Source organism: Mustela nigripes, chromosome 13, assembly GCF_022355385.1.
Source record: "Mustela nigripes isolate SB6536 chromosome 13, MUSNIG.SB6536, whole genome shotgun sequence".
Classification (NCBI taxonomy): domain Eukaryota; kingdom Metazoa; phylum Chordata; class Mammalia; order Carnivora; family Mustelidae; genus Mustela; species Mustela nigripes.
In genome coordinates this window covers 23,684,182-23,706,427 of record NC_081569.1, presented here as the reverse complement: position 1 = coordinate 23,706,427, position 22,246 = coordinate 23,684,182, and the positions used below count along the sequence as shown (strand labels likewise).

Genomic DNA, 22,246 nt, shown 5'->3' with positions numbered 1-22,246 from the left:
TCCTTAAACAATTTCATTCAAATTACCAGTTGCTGAGAAAATAAAACTATAACTCCTAATTTTTATTGGTACAAGGGAGAATCATTAAATGATTATAGAATGGTGTGCTTCTATGGGGTCAGGTTTCCTGGGAAACGGGCTCTGAGAACGTGTGCAGGATTTTCAATGCAAGTGTTCTTAGGAGCCTGTGAAAGGGAGGGACTCTAGAAGGGGCAGGGGGAGCAAGTGCACTGTAATGCCTCAGTACACTCCACCTCTAAGGCAAGAAACCTGGGATTTTTTAGCCACCTATGGACCAGTCTCTGGGTGCAAGTAGCCCCCAGGAAGCAGGTATGACTTAGACATGTCAATTTCCCAGCAGCTGTTCACCTGAAAAAAATGGTCATGGTGTCTTTGGGGAAAAAGAGTGCATGTCATTACCATATACCCTTGCCATGGTATCATAGGGTCCTTTCTTTTGGGTACTCAGCTTCTCTTCGAGCCAGTGGGGTTCAGTTTCAAATTTCTGGAAACACTAGCTAAAATGTATAGCTGAAGATAAGTTTTTTTACTGAGTACTTTGCCTCTGAGAATAGATATACTATTTTTAAGAACATCGTGGTTTGTTTGTTTTGTTTCGTTTTCCAGAGCAATCTCAACATAGAGAATGAAAACTGATGACCTTACATTCAATACAAGAATTCTTTTTATATGTTCTAAGCCAAGAAAAAGAAATCTGTATATCACATGTGCATGCCTGCTAAAGTGTGAGTATGTGTGTGTACGTGCATGTGTGTTAATTTTGTCCTAATTAAAAATAAGGAGTGTTCCTTTATGGCACCCCTTAGTTGTTTTCTTTTAAGATTTTATTTATTTATTTATTTGACAATAAGATTTTATTTATTTATTTATTTATTTGAGAAAGAACAAGCACAACAGAGGGAGAGGGAGAACCAGACTCCTGGCTGAGCAAGGAGCCAGATGGAGGACTCAGTCCCAGGATTCTGGGATCATAACCTGAGTCAAAGGCAAACAACCCACTGAGCCACCCAGGCACCCTTATAGTACTCCTGTTGAATTCCAGCTTATTTGTCACACTAAACAAACTTCATTCGCTTCTTGCTCACTTCTTTTCCCCCTTAATCATTCTGGACCCCAATTTCTATTTGAGTCAACTGACACCCATGTATATGTGCACAATGTATCACTCAGCAGACATGACTTTTTCCAAGATAGACACCCTTAATATTTGCCAGTGTTCTCCATAGGATGTACAACAATAATGCAAGGAAAGCCAGAATTGTAAGTGATGAATTACAAATGTGATTTAAATTATGTAATAGGATTACCACATTAAATGCAAGAGTCCCAGTTACAATTGAATTTCAGAACAACTATGTAACTATAGTTTATATATGTATTAGTGTATGTCCTGTGCAATATTGAGACATACACTAAAAATTATTTGTTATTAATATAAATTCAAATTTACTGGGTACTTTGTATATGTTTGTTTGTTTTGCTAACTCCGACAAGCCTACTATACACAATTAGTAGACATTACTCCTCCACATTTCTTAATTTTACTTCTGCCCTTCAATCTTATCTGTCATTGAAATCCACATTGCCTTTCCTCCTTGCAGATAAGCATTAGGATCATGGAAAATGCTGAAGATAACAGACAAGCGGGCACATCTCTCCCGTTTACATCACGGAAAAAGTTGGAACCAAACTGCCTTCTCATCGTAAAAACACACTCAAGTTTGTTCAGAAGTTTAAACATTCTTGGCAGAATTTTAACTAACCACTTTTCATGGCACACCCTAAAAAGAATCATCCCAAAGCTATGCCTTTATATAATTCACAGTTTTTGCTACATTTTCAAAAATGCTAGGACTTAAACAATAACTGTTGATGACTGCTCTCACGTCTTTGGGTCAACTGGTCACTTCTGGGGTCTGCTCCAGACTCTGTCAAGCTTGGCTATGCTTCCCTGGGCAGCTGCTAACATCAGGCTGCTCGGTGTGGAAGTGGCTGCGCCAGGGAGTGTCACTTTTCCAGAAGCAGGTAGGCCATTGGCAGAGTGCAGGTGATGAGGACCTCTGGCTCCCATTATCCATTAGACTAGCTCAGGCTTGGCAGGGATCCAAGAGAGAAGCAGGCAAGGCTCCGTGAGGCCTTAGGGTCAAAACTAACACGCCTTTACTTTCACGGCATTCTGCTAGCCAACACATGTAAAAAGCCAAACTAGATTCACAGAGGGGGAAATGGAGTCCATTTCCTTTCGGGTTGGCCTGCAAAGGACATGGATACTGGAAGTGCTAGAGAACTGGATTTATTTTTCTAATCAATCTGCCCATCTTTAAATACATTATTTGAGGGCATCTGGGTGGCTCAGTTGGTGAAGGGTCTGATTTTGGCTGAGGTCATGATCCCAGGGTCCTAGGATGGAGCCCTACAATGGGCTCCCCTCTTAGCACGGGGGTCTGCTTCTCCCTCTCCCTCTGCCCCTACATATGCACGCTCCCTCTATCTCTCTAAAATAAATAAATAAAATCTAAAAAATAAATAATAAAACTAACTAAATAAATACATTACTTAATGTGCAGACATTTTGTGAGGTAGCAAAAACTTGCTTAGGGAAAAAAGCCATGGGTTGACTTACCTGGTACCTGGTCCAGAATAGCTACCTGTCATTGTCACTTCAACATCAGAACAACCTCCTGTGCAAAACTAAATCGCTCCAACCACCTTTGTTAACTAGGTGATCCTTCGTGACTTCCTGCATTTCAGAGCTTGTGTGTTTATTAATAATGAAGGTGAAAGACAAAGTTCTTTCTTCACACCACCATCATATTCAATTGAACATCTACCAATTGCATCACATTCACCCAGCATTTCAAAGGAACCATATCAATGCAATTTTCATGGGTATTATTGGAAGTTCAGCTTTATTAGAAGCCATCAAAGTACCAGTGTGTAATATTTTGATGCATAATATTAAACATCTCATACAGTTGCCCTTAAATTCCATACTTTTCTCTAATTTTTTATTGTTTTAACCCAATTGTTCATTTCCTATGTGAAACCACTTAAATTTTTTACTTTGTCCTTGCTTCACTAGCCAATGTATCTCTGCAGAGAGCACACCAAGGGTTTTGCTCTCTCACCTTCAACCACAGGCACAAAAGCAAATTCAGGTTGTAAAACATTATGAAGTGAATGATACTGTTGGGTCCATTATCAAAGGAACGAGACTGAGACAAGATGAAAGTTATTTAAAACTTTATTTTGTGCCAAGCTTTAGAAGTCAGACTAATTGGCCAGGTGAACGAGACTGAAACAAAGTTAAAGTTATGTAAAGCTTTATACTACGCCAAGCATTAGAAGTCAGACTGACCAGCCAGGGCCGTCTCCAAAGAGATCGACCACCCCCAGCTGACCCGACTGACTGACCAGTCAGGGCCGCCTCCAAAGAGACCCCTCCCAATCTTACAGGCTACATTTTATTGCGTAAAACTGCAACCCATATCTTGGTATCTCAACCCACTGGGTTTGTGTGTCTCTTGCTGATTGGCTAGTTTCATCTTGTCTGGTGACTAGTTATTCAAGAATACCCTATACCAGGAACTGTTACAAACAGTACTTTCTGGGAAGGTTTAGTCTATTAACATATTCAGTGTGAATAATAAGATGGTCGTCCTTCCCAAGATGGAGTCATTTTGGTTTGGGCGGACCTTCTCACTGTTACAAATAGTACTTAATACTGATTAGATGACTCCATCGGGCCTGACTCGTCCTTGTATTCTGGGCTCTGTTATCAGGAACTAGCCTGATAATATTTTACTGGTTTCCTGGACATGCTTCTAAGTAAGTTTCTCTGGCGGGAGAGTCAATTTAAGTTTACTGCACAAACAACAAACTGGCTATTTTTTTCCTTTTTTTCTTTCTTTTGAACGTAACAGTACTCATTATTTTTGCACCACACCCAGTGCTCCATGCAATCCGTGCCCTCTATAATACCCACCACCTGGTTCCCCCAACCTCCCACCCCCCACCCCTTCAAAACCCTCAGATTGTTTTTCAGAGTCCATAGTCTCTCATGGTTCCCCTCCCCTTCCAATTTCCCCCAACTCCCTTCTCCTCTCCATCTCCCCTTGTCCTCCATGCTATTTGTTATGCTCCACAAATAAGTGAAACCATATGATAATTGACTCTCTCTGCTTGATTTATTTCACTCAGCATAATCTCTTCCAGTGCCATCCATGTTGCTACAAAAGATGGGTATTCATCCTTTCTGATGGAGGCATAATACTCCATAGTGTATATGGACCACATCTTCCTTATCTATTCATCCGTTGAAGGGCATCTTGGTTCTTTGCACAGTTTGGTGACCGTGGCCATTGCTGCTATAAACATTGGGGTACAGATGGCCCTTCTTTTCACTCCATCTGTATCTTTGGGGTAAATACCCAGGAGTGCAATTGCAGGGTCATAGGGAAGCTCTATTTTTAATTTCTTAAGGAATCTCTTTCCAAAGTGGAAATACTGTCTTCCAAAGTGGATGTACCAACTTGTATTCCCACCAACAGTGTAAGAGGGTTCCCCTTTCTCCACATCCCCTCCAACACATGTTGTTTCCTGTCTTGCTAATTTTGGCCATTCTAACTGGTGTAAGGTGGTATCTCAATGTGGTTTTAATTTGAATCTCCCTGATGGCTAGTGATGATGAACATTTTTTCATGTGTCTGATAGCCACAAAATGGCTATTTACCAGAGATGGAGTCGCTCTAGCTAAATAGGTCCTTACAGTACTCCTTAAAATGGCTACTTTAATGCTCCGTGATTTTCACCTCTATTTAAAAAAAAGAAAGAAAGAAAGAAAGAAACTTTAGGAAGAATCCACAAATTCAGTACACAAGGAATAGTACTTCTAAGTAGTACGAGAACAGACTCATTTGGTCTTCATCATCTCAGACCACTTCCATCTTCCCCACTTCATCTTACTTAGTGTGTCTTGTCTTAGTTACAAAAAAAAAAAAAAAAAAAAAAAAAAAAAACTCGAAATACTTGTTCCAATGTCAGCAAATTAGGATTAAAATTAAATAAAACAAATTTCACTTAGTTACACTGACTCTGGTTTGGTTTTAAATTACAATGAGTGTGGCTAATGTTTTGGTGGATTAAGCATGGCAGTGTAGGAGTCAGCAGCTCGGCTCTCCAAGACCCTGATGATGCAGGCATACCTGATCCTCACGGTGCCCTACAAAACACTGAATAAACGCCTTCAAACTGCTCAAAAACACATAGTCCCGGAGATGAGCCACATCCTTATGGTGGTGGCTGAGCTGGCAAAGGTCTTGAGCGGCTGCCCACTGGGGACTCTATGGTCAGCCTACTGGATGGCACATGGGAGAAGCTTAGTCCTCAAGAGAAAGGTGGTGGAGTCCATTCAGGTGAAGGTTGAGAGCACCAAGCTATGCAAACGCAGAGTTGAGCAATTCAAGGAGTAACAGCAACCAGCCCGTGGCAGCCGCTGTGGAAGGGGAAGCACCCTGACCGCATGATGGTGGAGCACCTGTTGTGCTGAGGCTACTACGACGCTGGAAGCTTGTACCCAGAGTGGCGTGAAGAGCTCCCTGGAGTTCAGCCTAAATATTCAGGAGTTGTTTGAACTCATCTGACAGAACTAGAGACTGGACGCCACGAGGCATGGTCAGGCTGAAGGGAGCCAGCTGGCCAAGGTGCAGCAGGTCATGGGCATGCTTATCTTCCCGCCAGACAGCCACCTCTTGGCCCTACATGGACCAGCCGGTGGTGGATGCTGAGCCAGCAGTTCCAACTACTGGCTGCACCAGCTGGGGAAAACTCTGTGTTCACCCTCACTTTGTAGGCAAGCTTCTTGGTGATAAAGACATCACAGTGCTCCAAGGAGGACGCCAGCTCCAAGAACCCTGACTGGTCTGAGTGCGGCCACTCCCTGAATTAGCAGCGCAGCCCCTGCCCATGGCCCACTGCACCAATTCCTGCCTGCTCTGCAAGAGTTCGGGACGCGATGATGGAGAACCACCTGGCCCTGAGGTGGCAACCTGAGGCTGCCTAACGGCTACAGCTATGGCTACAACTCTCATGCCATCTGTCAAGATGACAAAGACATTTGTCCGAGAACCAAAGAAGCCTTTCACTTCTCACTAGCCTGAAGGTGTACATCCTTAGGCGGAGCGGTCCCACGTGCCCCAGCCCGTGCCCCAGCCCTTGCCCCCGCCCCCGTCCGCCTGCGTTTCTGTTTCTGGTGACCAAAGATAAGTGAACGACAATAGCGCTCCCTCCCGTGGTGCCTGAGCGGGGAGGGGTGGCGCCGCAGTCTAGACTAGCCCACGGTGGTGGAGACGCTCCCGGGGGCTACGCGCTCTCCCAGAGCCCTGTTCGTGGGTGCGGCTTACGGTGTGCTACGTGCAACATCCCGGCCTATTTTCTGCTTGAGAAGGTATTCACGTGGAAATCCACGGGACCAGGTTCTGCAGAGTCCTTTCCTTTGGCTCCACAACTGCAGATCGAATGCTGTTCCTTGCAGAAACTAGTGACTCAGTTGAAGTAACCACCGATTACTTTTCAAATCAAATGAATCATTGTAATTTACACAAAACCACACGGTAGAGGCTTGTATTTAGCACTTATTTTTGCATGTTGGTGTCGATTAGCTAATAAACTGTAAACGTAAAGCATGTTAATTAAAGGGTTTTCTATTTCTTAAAAAAAATCATAATAACTGTAAAAAAAAAAAGATATTATGGATGAAATACTTCCATTTTCTCGGATGCATAAGCATGAGTTGTAGTTGAAAAATCACCCTTAAAGTTTGCACATTGTAACATGGTCCCTATGCATATGGCTAGTCTACAGCTCACAAGGCAAACAACTCATCCCCAACTCCTGAACTGGTCCATATCTGCTCACTAACAAACAATCCCCTGATGACACATAGTGTTGTTGTGTGTCACATTTCTATAAAAATTTCTAAATATATATTCCTCATTTCTATGCTTATAACCGTACTTGGAGTAACAAAGAGTTAACAGATTTTGAGTAGAACTTGACAGATGAGGTTTTGAAACTCTAATTTATATGAACTGCTTTGTAAATACCTTAGCAGGTCCCTTTGCTGCAGGACTTCTGTCTTTACCATATTAACAAACACTGGGAATTTGCAAGAGAAAAATAGAGTGTGCAGCATCTCTCACTTTTCAGCATCTCTCACATTTATTCAACCCTAGAATTTTATTTTCCACTGAACATCTCACACTAAGTCTTCTGTGCAACATATACTGGGAAGGAAACACGTAATCATGTTCAACACAGACATGGAGTCCAGAGGCCTTTCCTCACTGCTGCTCTCTCCAGGCAAGCCAACTTAGTTCCAAAAGATAAAATGGAAACAAGCTACTGCCACTGAGGGTCTCAAAATTGATTACAAGTTTGTCTGACTTTCATTTGTGTGTTCAATCCAGCCAGTCATGTATAAAAACAAAGCTGGTCTCTCCATTTGTGAGTGGGATGGATTTTTTTTTTTCCTGGTTGCTTGAATTATGTATTCCCTCCTTGGTGATCCCAACAAAGTCACATAACTTAATTTTCCCTGTCTATGATACGCCACTTATACCAGCTTAGTTTTGGCTGTGTCACCTGATTAAATTGAACATCCTTGCTGTCTCTCTACACATTATAGCAATGGGTAAACACATGAAAGCCCCTTTCACAAACAGACTTATGTATAAAAAGCAATGTCCTTAATAAGAACCATTGCATTTAATACAATAAAAAGCAATGAGAATCCTCAATATTATTAGTGAAGGAGCAGAAGCCAAACTGAGGACAAAGCATAAGCTGACATCCCACAAACCCCTCCCTCACTCTTGGGTGGGATATGTGTGACATTTCCTCCAGGAAGCTTCCAACTATCTTAATGCCTTGCTAGAAGGAAAAACAACATTAACTTGACAATGGCAAGGGCTCTAGATAATCCTGCCATTCTTCTTTAACATATGAAAATCCTCTTGCAAACCTTTCTCTTCCTAACCTCCCCCAACTCCTAAATATATAATCAGCCACCCCTCAAAAACCCCGGTGCACTAGCCCTTTCTGCTCTTGGGTCCTGTCCCCGGAGTGCTTTAGTGAAACCACCATTTTGCACCAAAGTTGTCACAAGAATTCTTTGTTGGCCATTGGCTCTGGATCTCATCCAACCAAACCTCACCTATATTCCAAAACTACATCATTATGAAGTCCTTACTTTGCAAATGAGAACAGTAGAACAATGAAGGGCTTTGTGCAGGACCACCAGATGGTTGTTAGCAGAACTGAGCCTGAATCCTGGAGCTCAAGTATCTTGAAGTCTCAAAGAGCTGTCTCAAAGATCTATAATGATTTATAGCAATATATAATAATCATTTGACATTTCCAAGTGGGTCACATTTTGTATCCTATGTACTTTCTTCCTTCTGACAGTTTCCAGGTACTTGACAATTATTTAATAAAGTTTGATAATATTTAACAAAATATCCTACAGCTTGACAACATTTTCTTAATAAAGGACTAGTTTCCAATTTATATTGCTATTGTTTACTTATTTAATGTAAGTTGTCCACTGTTGGGGCATCAGTCCCACAAAATAAAAAATCTCTTGGACATAGATGTTGCAATATGGGGTTTCATTCACTTCATCTTTTCATTCGTTTATTCAGTCAGTCATCATTGAACTGAAATCAACAAATCTAATCAACATTTTGAAGGCCTATGGTATGCCTGGTGTAAGAGACACAACCAGATTTGTAAAAGGCATAATCCCATCACAAAGAATATCACAGTTTAGTTGGAAGACAGGTATATGGTGGGGAGGGGAGCCAGGGGACCCTGAGCCCAGCATGGGTGGCAGGTGACTAGAGTGTCAGAGAACATTTCATGCAAGAGTATCATCTGAAATGAGTCTCAAAGGCTGTAGGAGGCATTTCATCATGCAAAAAGCAAAGGAAAAGACAATGCACACAGAGGAGACTACAGGGCATAGTCACAAGAGAAGACCCAACAGGCACCCACTTGTGGGAACTACAAGAAAAATCTACGTTGCTGACATAAAAGGCAAAACCAAGGCAAATTCATGAGCCAGTCCACAAACGGCAAGGGTCTTGGGCACCATGAGGGCTTAATTCTAGGTCAGAGATACCCAGCCTCTGTGCTGGTGTTATCCGGGGCTGAATGATTGTTGTCAGGACCATCTTATGATTATAGGATGTTTAACAATATCCCTGGGTTCTCCCCACAAGATGCTTATAGCAACAGTTCCTCTAAAAATGTCTCTAGACACTGCCAAGTATCTCTTTGGGGAGGAGAGAAGGAAAATCACCACTAGTCGAGGATTACTATTCTAGGCAAAAGAAAGCCATTCCAACGTTTTCTGTGAGGGGTGACAAGGTCAGATTTGCCTGAGACTGGGGCAGAAAGCATTGGCAGGGTTTGTGGCAGCCATCCTGAGGGCTCTGGGTCAATTCAGAGTATGGGGTGGGTAGCATCACCCAGAGTAATGTCTGAGGACAATTAGAAGTGAAAATAGAAGAGAGTCACGTTGAGGGAAAGTTGGGTTTAGTAGGCAAAGATAGTAAGTTCCTTTGGGAGCATGTCCCATTTGAGGTGTGAATGTGATGTTTAACTGACCATGGAAATTTTCACTATGAACCATGAGGAAAGAGTATAAGCCAGAAGTTCCTATTTGGGCATGTAGACAGTCTCTGAAACCCTAAAAAGTGACTAGAACTTCCTCAGAAAAGGGTTTAGGATAAGAAGCAGGATAGGGAGACTTTGCTCTGAGAGAGAGAGTAAGAAAGGGCACAGACAGAGACAGTCAGAGAGAGCAAGAAGCGCTTGCTATCTCGGAGGCCACTGACATAGTGTCTGGGAAGATCTAGCTAGCAACCCAGGGAAGGCGGTAAAGCGTTCAGAAGAATGAGTGAATTGATTAGAATGGCTAGAGGAGGAATATGGTGAGCATGGCTTTTCTTCCCAGCTCTACCTTCCTCAACAAGATAGCTAGAGCCAAGACTGTTAACTTCCCAGGATTTCTAGAATCCAAATGCCTAGGTATATTAACTAGTATTATAATATTATTGTTTTTATTTGTCTTATTACCTGGTGTCCAAACCTGTTTTTTTTTTTTCTATCAACTTGCCTATTCATAGTTTTATCACTGTGCTTCCTCTTCTCAGCACCATGACCCAGCATCCCTTTTAATCTCTCTCTTCTCAAGAGGAGGAGGGGAGTGAGTTTTCAGTCCAGGAGATAATTTTTGCCCAGTCTCTCAAATCAGCTTCTTCTTTTGCATTGCCAAGGTTGCTGCACCACCCCCCCAAAATCATCTATAGATCTTTTGTGGGCACAAGACAAAACCTAACCACCTCATCCTGGCATCCAAGACCCTCATTCATATAACTATCACCAGTCCTGTTTCCAACTAATTCTTACACCTAGCTTGTGTTCATGGTTCCATGGTCCAGGAAAAGAAACACCCTGGGGATAACAATGCAGAAGTTAGGTTCTGTCAAATGAGAAGTGAGTGAATTTCCCTCCCTTTGTATATGGTCCATGCCTCAAAGAGTCTCAAGTGACTTGGGATGTTCCCAGAAGGTAAATGTGATATTATAACTTATAATAAGCAATATATGTATGCTCTTTGTCCTGTTCCTAGAAAAAAGTCTTCCTGGGAATTTCCAAGGGTTAAGCACCATATAAGTATATTTTTTTTATGTGGGGGAAAATAAAAAGACTTTTGAAAAGCTACTAGTTTCCCTAAGGATGGGAGCTATTTACCAGAGGCATCAACCATGTGATTAGGAAGTTAGAACCTTTAGTCCCACCCGTCCAACCTCAGGGAGGGGAGAGAGATGGAGATTAATAACGAATGGTCAATAATTTAATCAGTTGAGTATATGTAATAAAAACCCAGAAAGAATGGTGTTAGGGAGCTTCTGGGTTTGTGAATATGTGGAGGTGCTTGGAGAGTGGAAGCTCTGTGTGCCTTCCCCATATTTTACCTTGTGCATCTCTTCCTTCTGTCTATGCCTGAGTTATATCCTTTTATAATAAACAGTAATCTAGTAAGTAAAAATGTCTCTCTAAACTCTGTGAGCCACTCCACAAATTAGTCAAAGCCAAGGAGAGCGTCATGGGAACCTCTGATTTATAGTGGATCAGTCAGAAGCACAGGTGGTAATCTGGACCTGCAACTGTCATCGAAGGAAGCGGCAGTGTCACGGGACTGAGCCTTTCACTTGTGAGAGCTGATGTTCTCTCCAGGTAGACAGTGTCAGAACTGGGTTAAATCGTAGGAATGCCAGCCAGGGGCAAAGAATTGCTTGATGGTGTGGGGAAACTCCCAGCTCCACATCAGAACTGGTGATCAGAATTATAGATTTCACCTCAATTTCCAGGCCATTCCAGATTGGACCCTCACAGCAATCAGGGAAGATGGATCTCAAAGGACAGTGGATTAAATCAGTTAGAATGGCCAAAATTAGCAAGACAGGAAACAACATGTGTTGGAGGGGACGTGGAGAAAGGCAAACCCTCTTACACTGTTGGTGGGAATGCAAGTTGGTGCAGCCTCTTTGGAGAATAGTGTGGAGATTCCCCAAGAAATTAAAAATAGAACTTCCCTATGACCCTGCAATTGCACTCCTGGGTATTTACCCCAAAGATACAGATGTAGTGAAAAGAAAGGCCATCTGTACCAAATGTTTATAGCAGCAATGGCCACGGTCGCCAAACTGTGGAAAGAACCAAGATGCCCTTCAACGGATGAATGGATAAGGAAAATGTGGTCCATATACACTATGGAGTATTATGCCTCCATCAGAAAGGACGAATACCCAACTTTTGTAGCAACATGGACAGGACTGGAAGAGATTATGCTGAGTGAAATAAGTCAAGCAGAGAGAGTCAATTATCATATGGTTTCACTTATTTGTGGAGCATAACAAATATCATGGAGGACATGGGGAGTTAGAGAGGAGAAGGGAGTTGGGGGGAATTGGAAGGGGAGGTGAATCATGAGAGACTATGGACTCTGAAAAACAATCTGAGGGGTTGGAAGTGGCGGGGTGGGGGGTGGGAGGTTTGGGGAACCAGCTGGTGGGTATTGGAGAGGGCACAGATTGCATGGAGCACTGGGTGTGGTGCAAAAATAATGAATACTGTTATGCTGAAAATAAATAAATTAATTAATTTTTTAAAAATGGACAATGAAACCCCAGAATCAACCTGAGCACGCTGGATCTTTGGCATAGTTGGTGACAAAGACCAAAGATAAAGGGTGGGCTGGGGATATTGTTGGATCACCATATCCCAGGGCAAGATTGATTTACCTGCTACCTCACAGGGTCTGCTTTGGATGTGAGATAGGGCTGCATGTAAAAGTGGGGCAGCAGGTGGCATTCTACTGGCTTTGAAGGAGGAAAGTTCTGTCTTAAGAGACTTCTGGCAATTGTCCATGGTCAGTCCTATAATCAGTCAGTCCAGGCCATGGCCCAGCCCTGCCATCTCTGTTCACCAGCCTAGCCCAGAGGAAAAGGTGCTCAAGCCATAGTTGTATGACATGTATCCATTCTTTTTCCCTTAGCTCAATTTTTCCATCACTGTCTCTGTAAAATAGCCCCCACATGGCAGAGCGCTTTCCATCAAAGTTCCTTTTTAAGATGCCAGTCACCGTGCAAACTTTTAATGATAGAAAGCCATGCACAAGGTGAATTTTTATGCCTTTTCATTCAAAGGCAGAGCTATGGGTGAACTCAGTCAGTAAAAGGTTTATGGCAAGAAAAAAAGAAATTTGAAATTCTCAGAAGCTACAAGACCAGACCTCCCAGAAAACTGAATTGCCTTTGTCAAAAAGCTAAACCCATGACTCCATACAAATATAGAACAGACATGTGTCAAAGCTTTATTCACCCAATGGTGATGTGTCCAGCAGGACAGCAAAACTGGTTCAAAGAGAGTTCATGGAATGAGGTCTAGAGCACCACTCAAGAAGGAAGAAGGAAAAGAGCCACTGAAATAAGTTTGCCAAGCTTGAGACAAATGGGGCAAAGGAAAGAAAATGCTAAGGACTTATATATGATCTTCTCCCCTGGACACAATGGTTTACATTTCTCCTAACCAAATATAAGTTTACTGATAAACTTGCAGGATCTGGGCCTGAGCCAGGGAAACCAAAATGGCCCCAGAACTTCTCACTGTAATCCCCAGGACTGTGAATATGATGAAACAGTGCATGGTTATGTTACCTCACATGGAAAATGGGAGTATGCACATGTAATTAAAGTTACTAATTAGTTGACTCTGAGTTCGTCCAAAGGGAGAAACCCGGTGCTTTCTCAAAAGCAGAGATTTGCTACAGTTAGTAGCAAAAGGGGAAATCCGACTGGGGAATTTATGAGAAGAGGTTCTGGGTTACTGAGATGCAGGGGGCCGTGTGTCAAGGACCCAAAAGCAACTTGTAGGAATTAAGAGTGTCCCAGGCTGATGACCAGCAAGGAAATGGAACTGAACCTCTGTCCTACAACCTCTGGAAACAACCAAAAATCTGGACATTACTCAAAAGCAAACAAACAGGAGCGCCTGGATGGTTCAGTGGGGTAAGCCTCTGCCTTCGGCTTGGGTCATGGTCTCAGGGTCCTGGGATCGGGCCCCACATTGGGCTCTCTGCTCAGCGGGGAGCCTGCTCCCCCCCCCTCCGCCTGCCTCTCTGCCTGCTTGTGATTTCTCTCTCTGTCAAATAAATAAATAAAATCTTTAAAAAAAAAAAAAGCAAACTTGTTTGTTATTGTTTTAACAATCTGAAGGAGTATAAGAAGTGCAAGAAGAGCCAATCTCATAATCCATTCATGCCCTTTCTCATAGTCTTCCAGGTCCTACAATCCCTGCTTCATCCCAAGAAGAAAGAGTAAGGCAGGGCATCCTACCAGCAAATGAGCAAGCCTATTTTTCCAACATGTTTTACCGGACCTATGCAATAGGAAATATACTTTAACACTGAAACCCATATGAACATATATGTACCCATGAGTATTTAAAGCTTCATGGAAAACCCTTCCAACACCTTGATCCCAGACTTCTAGTCTTCAAAGCTATAAGATCATAAATTTCTGTTGTTAAGCTACCCACTCATTCTGTGGTGCTTTGTTATGGCAACCCAAGCAAATGAATACATGGTGTACTTCAATAGTTTCTAGTCTGTTCCACTTCTTCTTTTTTTTAATGCTGTTTAGGACAAAAATTGATTTCACCACGATAAATGAACCATACCATGGCTTGAAGAACTGAGAAAATGCTATAGTCCTTCCATTTTCTACCCCAGTAACAAGACATAGGCTACCAATAGGCTCAGAAAGGAAAGATTCTACATATATAGTACAGGGGATTGCCTTGAGTGAAAGGATACAAATGTAATACCTTTAATGGGGGAAATGAACTTCTCTAATCACCCTTGACAGGAACATGTGATACTCCTACTGCCCTTTGAAGAAGGGAGAATAGGTGAGCTTGAGTTTAAGGAGAGGAAAGCAATATTTCTAGTTCTTTCTGAAGCTTTGGTCCCATTCTCAGAATGGGTCTTGGTTATTTCTATGTAATACTGCAAAGAAGAAAACAAAGAATTGGCCTTTAGTTTTGATGCTATCCATCCTAGAATCTTTGAGAAAGAGTAGTACATCTAGAACTTAGAGAACGCACTTCCCTACCAAACAGACAGCAAATAATACCAAATCAAAGCCAGAGTTTATAGCATTTCCAAGAGTAGGGCGGTACCCAAAACCACAAAGTATTGCTCTTCAGAGAGCTGAAAAATTTAAAGTTTGAAGTAAATATCACCACCACCACCACCATCATGATCAACATCGCTATTGTGACCATCATCACACCATCATCACCATCACCACCATCACCACCATCACCACCATCATCACCACCATCACCATTATGACCATCATCACAACATCATCATCACCATAACCATTATGACCATCATCACCATCATCACCATCACCACCATCATCACCATCATCACCATCACCATTATGACCATCATCACATCATCATCACCATCACCACCACCATCATCATCATCACCATCACCATTATGACCATCATCATACCATCATCATCACCACCATCATCTTTATTATTATCATTATTATATACTGGCAAGAACTACAATGGTAAAAGTCCATGTATAAGTCATCACACCAGTCCTTAAAATGCTATTTATAGGAATTATTTAGTTTAGTAAACTAAACAAATTCTAAACTAAACAATTCCTATAAATAAACAGCTTACTATACTAAACAATTTTTATAAATAGCATTTTAAGGACTATCAAATCTTTCATGAATCAGGTGTTGATGCACAAAGGGTCCAGGTCAGAGTATGGGATGAAGGTCCATGCTCTAGAGGCAGGTGGGAGTGCGGCCAGGCCATATGGTATTCCTCATGTGTCCCTGCTTCTCAAGATTTCATTTATTCCCCATCCGGATACAGTGAGGAGTAAGCATGTTGATCCCACAAAGCCCTTAGAGTAGTGCTTGCTGTACTATCTCTGCTCCAGAGATGTTGGTCCTTAATTGAATACAAAACACTTGGAGGTTTTCTGAAAATGCAGATTCTGACTCAAAGCCTGGGGCAGGGCCTGAGGTTCTATTGTCTTACAAGTTCCCAGGTTATACTGATGATGATGTCCACTGGCTCCCTTTTGTGTAGAATGGATCAAAAACATGCAAAGAAATGGCTTATCAGAGATGAGAAGAGGTTGATATGGTTAATATTTTTTAAATATCTCTGTATGTATATATTATATATATAATTAGTAGTATGTAATTATTTTAAAATTAATAACCAAAACCTAATCAATACATAATTATTTAAAAAATATATAAATGTGTGTGTGTGTGTGTGTGTGTGTGTACATATAAAACTCAAGCTATAATGCCACAGTCAGTAACAGGAAGGACAAACCAAGGACTGGGTCACACTCTCTGGCCAGGCAGCTGGAAGAAATGCAATGCAAAGCATCTGGTGTTTAAAGCAACTATTCAACACTGTAATTAAAGGGGAATCACCAAATCTGTAAACACCAGGGCCTGCCAGCCCACACAATGGCCCAATCACAGCTTCTGCCCAGCTGGAGAAGCTCAGAGATCCTTCGAAAGTTAATTAAATGGTTTCTGCTCCATTGGTGGACCCTGGTGAACCCTGCTTAGGCCATCCCATGGCAACTGCACCTGGACCCTCCATCCACGTCTTTCCCAAAAGAAGCAGCTGAGATTTCAGAAAGTTTCACAACTATTCACCTCTAGTTCTGTTATCCTCACTAGCCAGAATGTCTTCCTCCCCAGCTCCTTGACCTTACCCCACCCCCAGAACTTAGGGTGCGATATTCTTCAAGGAGTGTAAAACTCTCCAATGGCACCATTTTCCCACATTATACTACTGGTGCTCTCACTCTGGGAGCCAGAAAAGGGATGTCAAAACAAGATTTGGGCTCCTGTCCTCTACCTAACACACAGCGTGTGGCTTTAGATGCCTCACAGCTCTTCCGGATTCCTTATCTCTAAGATGACCAGAGAAACAATTCTTGCTCATCTGAACTCACTGATCCAGCCTTCTCATCATGCCACTGGGAGCGGGTTCCCTGAGCATCCAGCCCCTTGCCCCTTCTGTTCTTCCCTCCAGCCCTCTTAGCCCAGCCCTCAGGAGCCTCTCCCAGGAGACTGCAGTCCAACCGGGCTCCTAGGGAAAATGAAAAACAGAGAAAGCTTCCGGATCTCACTCATTAACTGAGAACTGGGAGTTAAAAGCCCAGCAAGAGAACTCAGAAGTGTCATAAACAGAGAAGGATGTGGTCATAACATTTTCTACATGGGTGGACCTCTGTTCAATGTAAAATTCTAATGGGGTTTGTAAACATAAAATGTTTTGGCGTCAATGGAAAAGGCAGTTTTACACCAACAAAAATAGCTTAAGTATTTTAAAGTAGCACACCCCTATCCCCCCTCCCCAAAATTGGCCCAACTGAAATAACTTGATACTCAAATGAAAGTGGACAGAAAGTTGGTCAGGGTGTCCGCAGAAGACTGCTTCTCTGGTGGAAAGCTGTGGAGGGCCAGGCAGGAGGTGGAGGAAAGGGCCCCACACTCCCCTAACCCCTCCCACCTAGCCAGGACACCCACAGGAAGCCTCCCTACTGACTTTCCTTTCTTGCATTCTTTCTTTGGTACATTGGCTGCAGCTTGGATTCAGGTTTCTTCAGACAGGGACATCCCTGCTTCCAACACCCTCCTGGTGTTTTATGGAGATTTCATCTATATTAGTGTTCTCTGGAGAAACAGAGCTAATAGGATTTATATACATACAGAAAGAGATGTAGTATGAGGAGATGACTCATATGATTATGGAGGCAAAGAAGTCCCACAGTGCTGTCTGCAAGCTGGACACCAGTAAATCTGGTGGTGTGGTTCTGAGTGAAAATGAAGACCAAGAATCAGGAGCACTAATCCCTGAGAGCGGGAGAAAACCACATCCCAGCTTTAGGCAGGCAGAATACATTCTTCCTTCCTCTGCCTTTTCGTTCCATCCAGATCCCCAAAGGATTGAGTTATACCTACTCTGCATTGGTGAGGGAAATCTCCTTTACTCAGTAAATTCAATGCCAATTCAAATGTTAATCTCTTCAGGAGATACCCTCACAAACAAACCCAGAAATAACATTTTGCCAGCTATCTGGACACACCTTAACCCAGTCAAATTGTGTAAAATTAACCATTATACCAGGCAAGTCACATCTCAGGGAGGAACTCCCATTCTGAGAAGGTTCTCCTACTAAAACAAGTCAGGCCTTTGGAAAAGTAATTTGATGTAAAAGTACCCCAAATTTTAAGAGTGATATTAAAAAAGAATAAGAAGAAGAAAAACAGGTCAGACTTGATGGTGTAACCATTACTGTCAACCAGGGATTGTAAAATTCTAAAACTCTAATAAAACCAAATCGGGTTGTCCTCTCCACATCAAGGTAGGAGGTGTTGGAGCTTTGCCTGGCTCCAAATCTTGTGTCAGGTGAAGACAGTACTCCATACAGGTGCAGACTTGCCCCAGGCCCCATGCAAACAGTTAAGAATCCTTTGATAACCCTTCTCAAGCACTCAGAGATGCCAACAGCATAGGGAAAGCCTTGCAGGACGGGTCAATAAACATGAAACAATACTGCTGGATTCCAAGGATGCTTCAGGATACAGTCTCTGATTTCACCTGGGGACTGGGGCCACATTCAGGCCATGCCGTTGTACCATGATGCCCACTAGGTTGTAAGTTCTTCCTGATGACCAGAAACTAAATACCAGGAGTTATTGTAATTCACTTGTCATAAAATCACTAGCAAAAGTGGCACATGATTATGACATACAGGAAAAAAGAACTGTAAAAATTATTTAAGAAGTCAGTTATGGATAAGGTTGATGTTTAAACTCAGATGCCAGGACATTTCTAGCCAAATATTTCAGATATTAGAGCAAGTATCAACATTGTGTTTTAGTGACTTGAATTTGAAAGATTGCATATTAAAAAAAATACCATAACTCAGTGAAATTTTAAAATTATTTTATATTTTATTAGTCTTGATCAAGTCGGTAGTGACCTAATGAAATGGTACATGTCAATGGAAGACAGACGTTTATGTTGTCTATGAGCCTTGCTGAGGCAGCCCCGGGACCTCTGCCCAAGACTGGAAAGGTGATGCAGGACTGATAGAAGCACTGGGGTGAATCTGTCTGATCTCTCTGAATCCAAGCCACTTCAAAGAGGATTTTATTTCCAAAATAAAAATGGAAGATGAGATACTGAGTCTCCTGAGGGAATTAAAACTCTAAAAGACAAACTATGGACATTTATATTGTTGAATTGCTAAACTATATTAATCTCCAAGCCAATGTGACATATTAGTCTCAATTGCTATTAAAGTCTGCATTTATCATTAAACACATTTCCCAACAAATTCTCTGGACTAAATACACATATCTTGGTATCATGATGCTATCATACCTCAAATATAAACAAAACTGGGGAAAACTAGGAGATGTTCTTTTTCTTTTTGCATGAGTGATCAAGACTCAACCTTGTATAACATTACATTTCATTCATAAATGTCCTTGTTTTCATGACAGCTCCTCAAACTGGCACAGAGCATGGTGTTGTTCTCATTCGGAGGATGTCAAGTTAAATTAATTTTTATGAAGAGAAATGTTCATGGGACAGTCACAGGTTTTCAGGGAAATGGTATCGTGACTCACACGAGTTGCTCATTTAGAACATCAGTGAACATTCTTCAGGATCTTTAACAAATGGTCAAGTCGTCAGGATATCAGACCCTCCGGCTGTTTTCCTGGACTCTTACAGAATTCCCAGAGCCAGAATAGATTTCGTCCTCACTTTAGAAATCCTTCCACTCTAAATGCTGGCTTTGGATAAGAATATTTCTTTGACTGAGGGTGTAATGTTATTAGAAATAAATTTAATTAGAATATCTTTGTGTCTAACCTACCAAATACACTGTGTGAAATTTAATTCATTTCCACATCAATGTTAGAATTTTCTTTACCACTTAAGAAGCTGAAGAATGTAGGGGTAAAGGTGAGCTCATGGTGGACTGGCTGTACATTTTGCTTCCTAAATAAAATTCAAAGAAGAACACCCATGTTTTAAATGTCTAGGCTTTGTGCTCTGCCTTGCTTGCTGCTGGCCCCATCTCTCCCGCCCTATGTGACACCTGGATTTTGAGGGCCTTTTCATCCTCAGGCTTTTCCATATCCACAGTGCTCCTTCATTTGTGGGGAGCCCATCTCCTTCTATGACAGCCAATCAGCCTAAACTTCAGCCTTCCTCTTCCTAAATGCCTCAAGTGTTTGATGATTGACTGTTAGGTTTGGACAGAGAGCATGCTCGCCTTCCTATCAAAAACAAATCTGGGCTTTTCCGGACCTGGCTAAGCAGGAGGCGCCGTCATGGTCATGGGAGTGGACATCCGGCACAACACGGACCGAAAGGTTCGGCGCAAGGAGCCCGAGAGCCAGGACATCTACCTGAGGCTGTTGGTCAAGTCGTACAGATTTCTGGCCAGACGAACCAACTCTACCTTTAACCAAGTCGTGTTGAAGAGGTTGTTCATGAGTCGCACCAACCGGCCACCTCTGTCCCTCTCCCGGATGATCTGGAAGAGGAAGCTGCCCGGCCGGGAAAACAAAACCGCTGTGGTTGTAGGGACCATAACCGATGACGTGCGGGTCCAGGAGGTGCCCAAACTGAAGGTGTGCGCGCTGCGTGTGAGCAGCCGTGCCCGGAGCCGCATCCTCAAAGCTGGAGGCAAGATCCTCACCTTTGACCAGTTGGCCCTGGACTCCCCCAAGGGCTGTGGCACCGTCTTGCTGTCTGGGCCACGCAAGGGCCGAGAGGTGTACAGGCATTTTGGCAAGGCTCCCGGAACCCCACATAGCCACACCAAACCCTACGTGAGATCCAAGGGCCGGAAGTTGGAGCGCGCCAGAGGCCGGAGGGCCAGCCGAGGCTACAAAAATTAACCCCAGATCCTGCCTTGTTATTAAAGATTTTGAATTCTGAAAAAAAAAAAAAAAAAAAATCTGGAAGAAGAGATTTTTCATTATGAGATTTTCCAATAAAAGCAGAAAGATGGATTTGGTAAAGGCTACCATCCAAACCATCAGTGAGTGGAGGGTGATTTTATTTTAGCAACATTAACTGCTGTGGAAAATACCTAAAGTAGGGCCAGAAATATGATAAAAATCACACGTTCCTTTCCTTCCAGGAAAGGGAGACAAGTGGAAAGCAAAGGAGTGTTTTGGGGTTAAACCAAATGCTTTTTAGTGAGCGTTTGCCCCAGAAGAGTTCCAGGTCTAGGTGAAGTCAAGATGTGGCGGCAGTCTGTCAGTTTGAAGTTTCCAAAAACCCTCCAGTCAGGTTAATTGTCGCTGCAGGCTGTGTATTGCACCACTAGATGGCACTGTTGTCTATGGCACACTCCCTACGTCTGCTTGTTCTGCCTTCCTGGGGAGGAAGACAAAGAAAAATCCGTTTACACACACACACACACACACCCCCCCCCCCCCCCCCCCCCCCCCCCCCCCCCCCCCCCCGTCCCGCACTCAACACTGAAGACAGCACAATGCCTCTTCGCCTTCAAATCATGCCCCACCTGTTAGATGCCTTCAGCAGAGCTCAGTACCCTCTGCAGCCCTTCCCAGGGCTGGATAGACAGCAGACACCAGTTCAGGCTGATGAGCACAATGTCCAAAAAGCATTGAGTGTGCAAGCTGGATCAACCAGAATATCAAAGAGAGGATCCAGTTCAAAAGAGGGACATTGCAAGTTGCTCCAGAGAGAAGCAGGGCAAGCGACAATGCCAAGTCTGTGAGCGGTAGGTGGCTCGTGAGGGGTGCATTTAGTTGAAGGGGAAAAGGTCTAGGGGAGCACAGTCTCAGAGTCTAGGGCCCGAGACAGGGTGAACAGAGGTGACAGCATGCAGGGATGCTAGCAGGCTGCGTGGGCAGTGAGGGCGTGGAACAGTTACATTACACTCTTGTGCGGCCACAGGTAAAACACGGTACATGAACACAGAGTTGAGGCCAGATTCTCTTCCTAATTATGACCCCAGCTGTGAACACTGTGCCTCACCCTCTGTGGCATTTGTTCTTTGCAAAGTGGAGAGGAGATGCAGGGGAGACAGGGTCATGCGCCCTGAGGTGCTGTGAGTGGGGAGTGGACGAGGAGACAGACACCAAATGGATAAGATGTGTAGACAGGGTGTGCAATCACCTCAGCTGCTTTCTTGAGTGGATATATTGCCATGAAATATGAATCACTTTTCCAGGAATTTTAACATCAGTAGCTTATAATGGCACCACAGGAGCTGCCCAAACATCTGAGCCACAGTCCTGGCTCCTAAATCAGGTGGGATTTAATTATTCCTGAAAGGTGTGCCAAAGGGTGAGAGTTGAAGGCAAAAGCAGGAGGATGATGTTACCCTCCGAGAGACCTCCCCCTAGGTCAGTTCTGGGGTTTATTACCTACAGTGACAGTCCACCACAGGGGCCAGGGAGCCTGTCTGCTACGTTGCTGTGTGGCCCACATGGATCCTATAGTTCTGGGCTCGGCTGCTGTTTGGGAACAG

General features: G+C 43.1%; 1 protein-coding gene and 1 pseudogene across 1 annotated transcript; both read left to right on the top strand.

Annotated features, from left to right (window-relative positions):
* The first annotated feature begins 5,168 nt into the window (after positions 1-5,168).
* On the top strand, positions 5,169-6,179 carry LOC131999264 (E3 ubiquitin-protein transferase MAEA-like; annotated as a pseudogene).
* Positions 6,180-20,072: 13,893 nt separating this feature from the next.
* On the top strand, positions 20,073-20,673 carry LOC132029118 (large ribosomal subunit protein eL18-like). Its single transcript, XM_059418488.1, has one exon. It carries the CDS (start codon positions 20,073-20,075, stop codon positions 20,637-20,639), a length of 567 nt encoding a protein of 188 aa, XP_059274471.1. The 3' UTR covers positions 20,640-20,673.
* Positions 20,674-22,246: the final 1,573 nt, after the last annotated feature.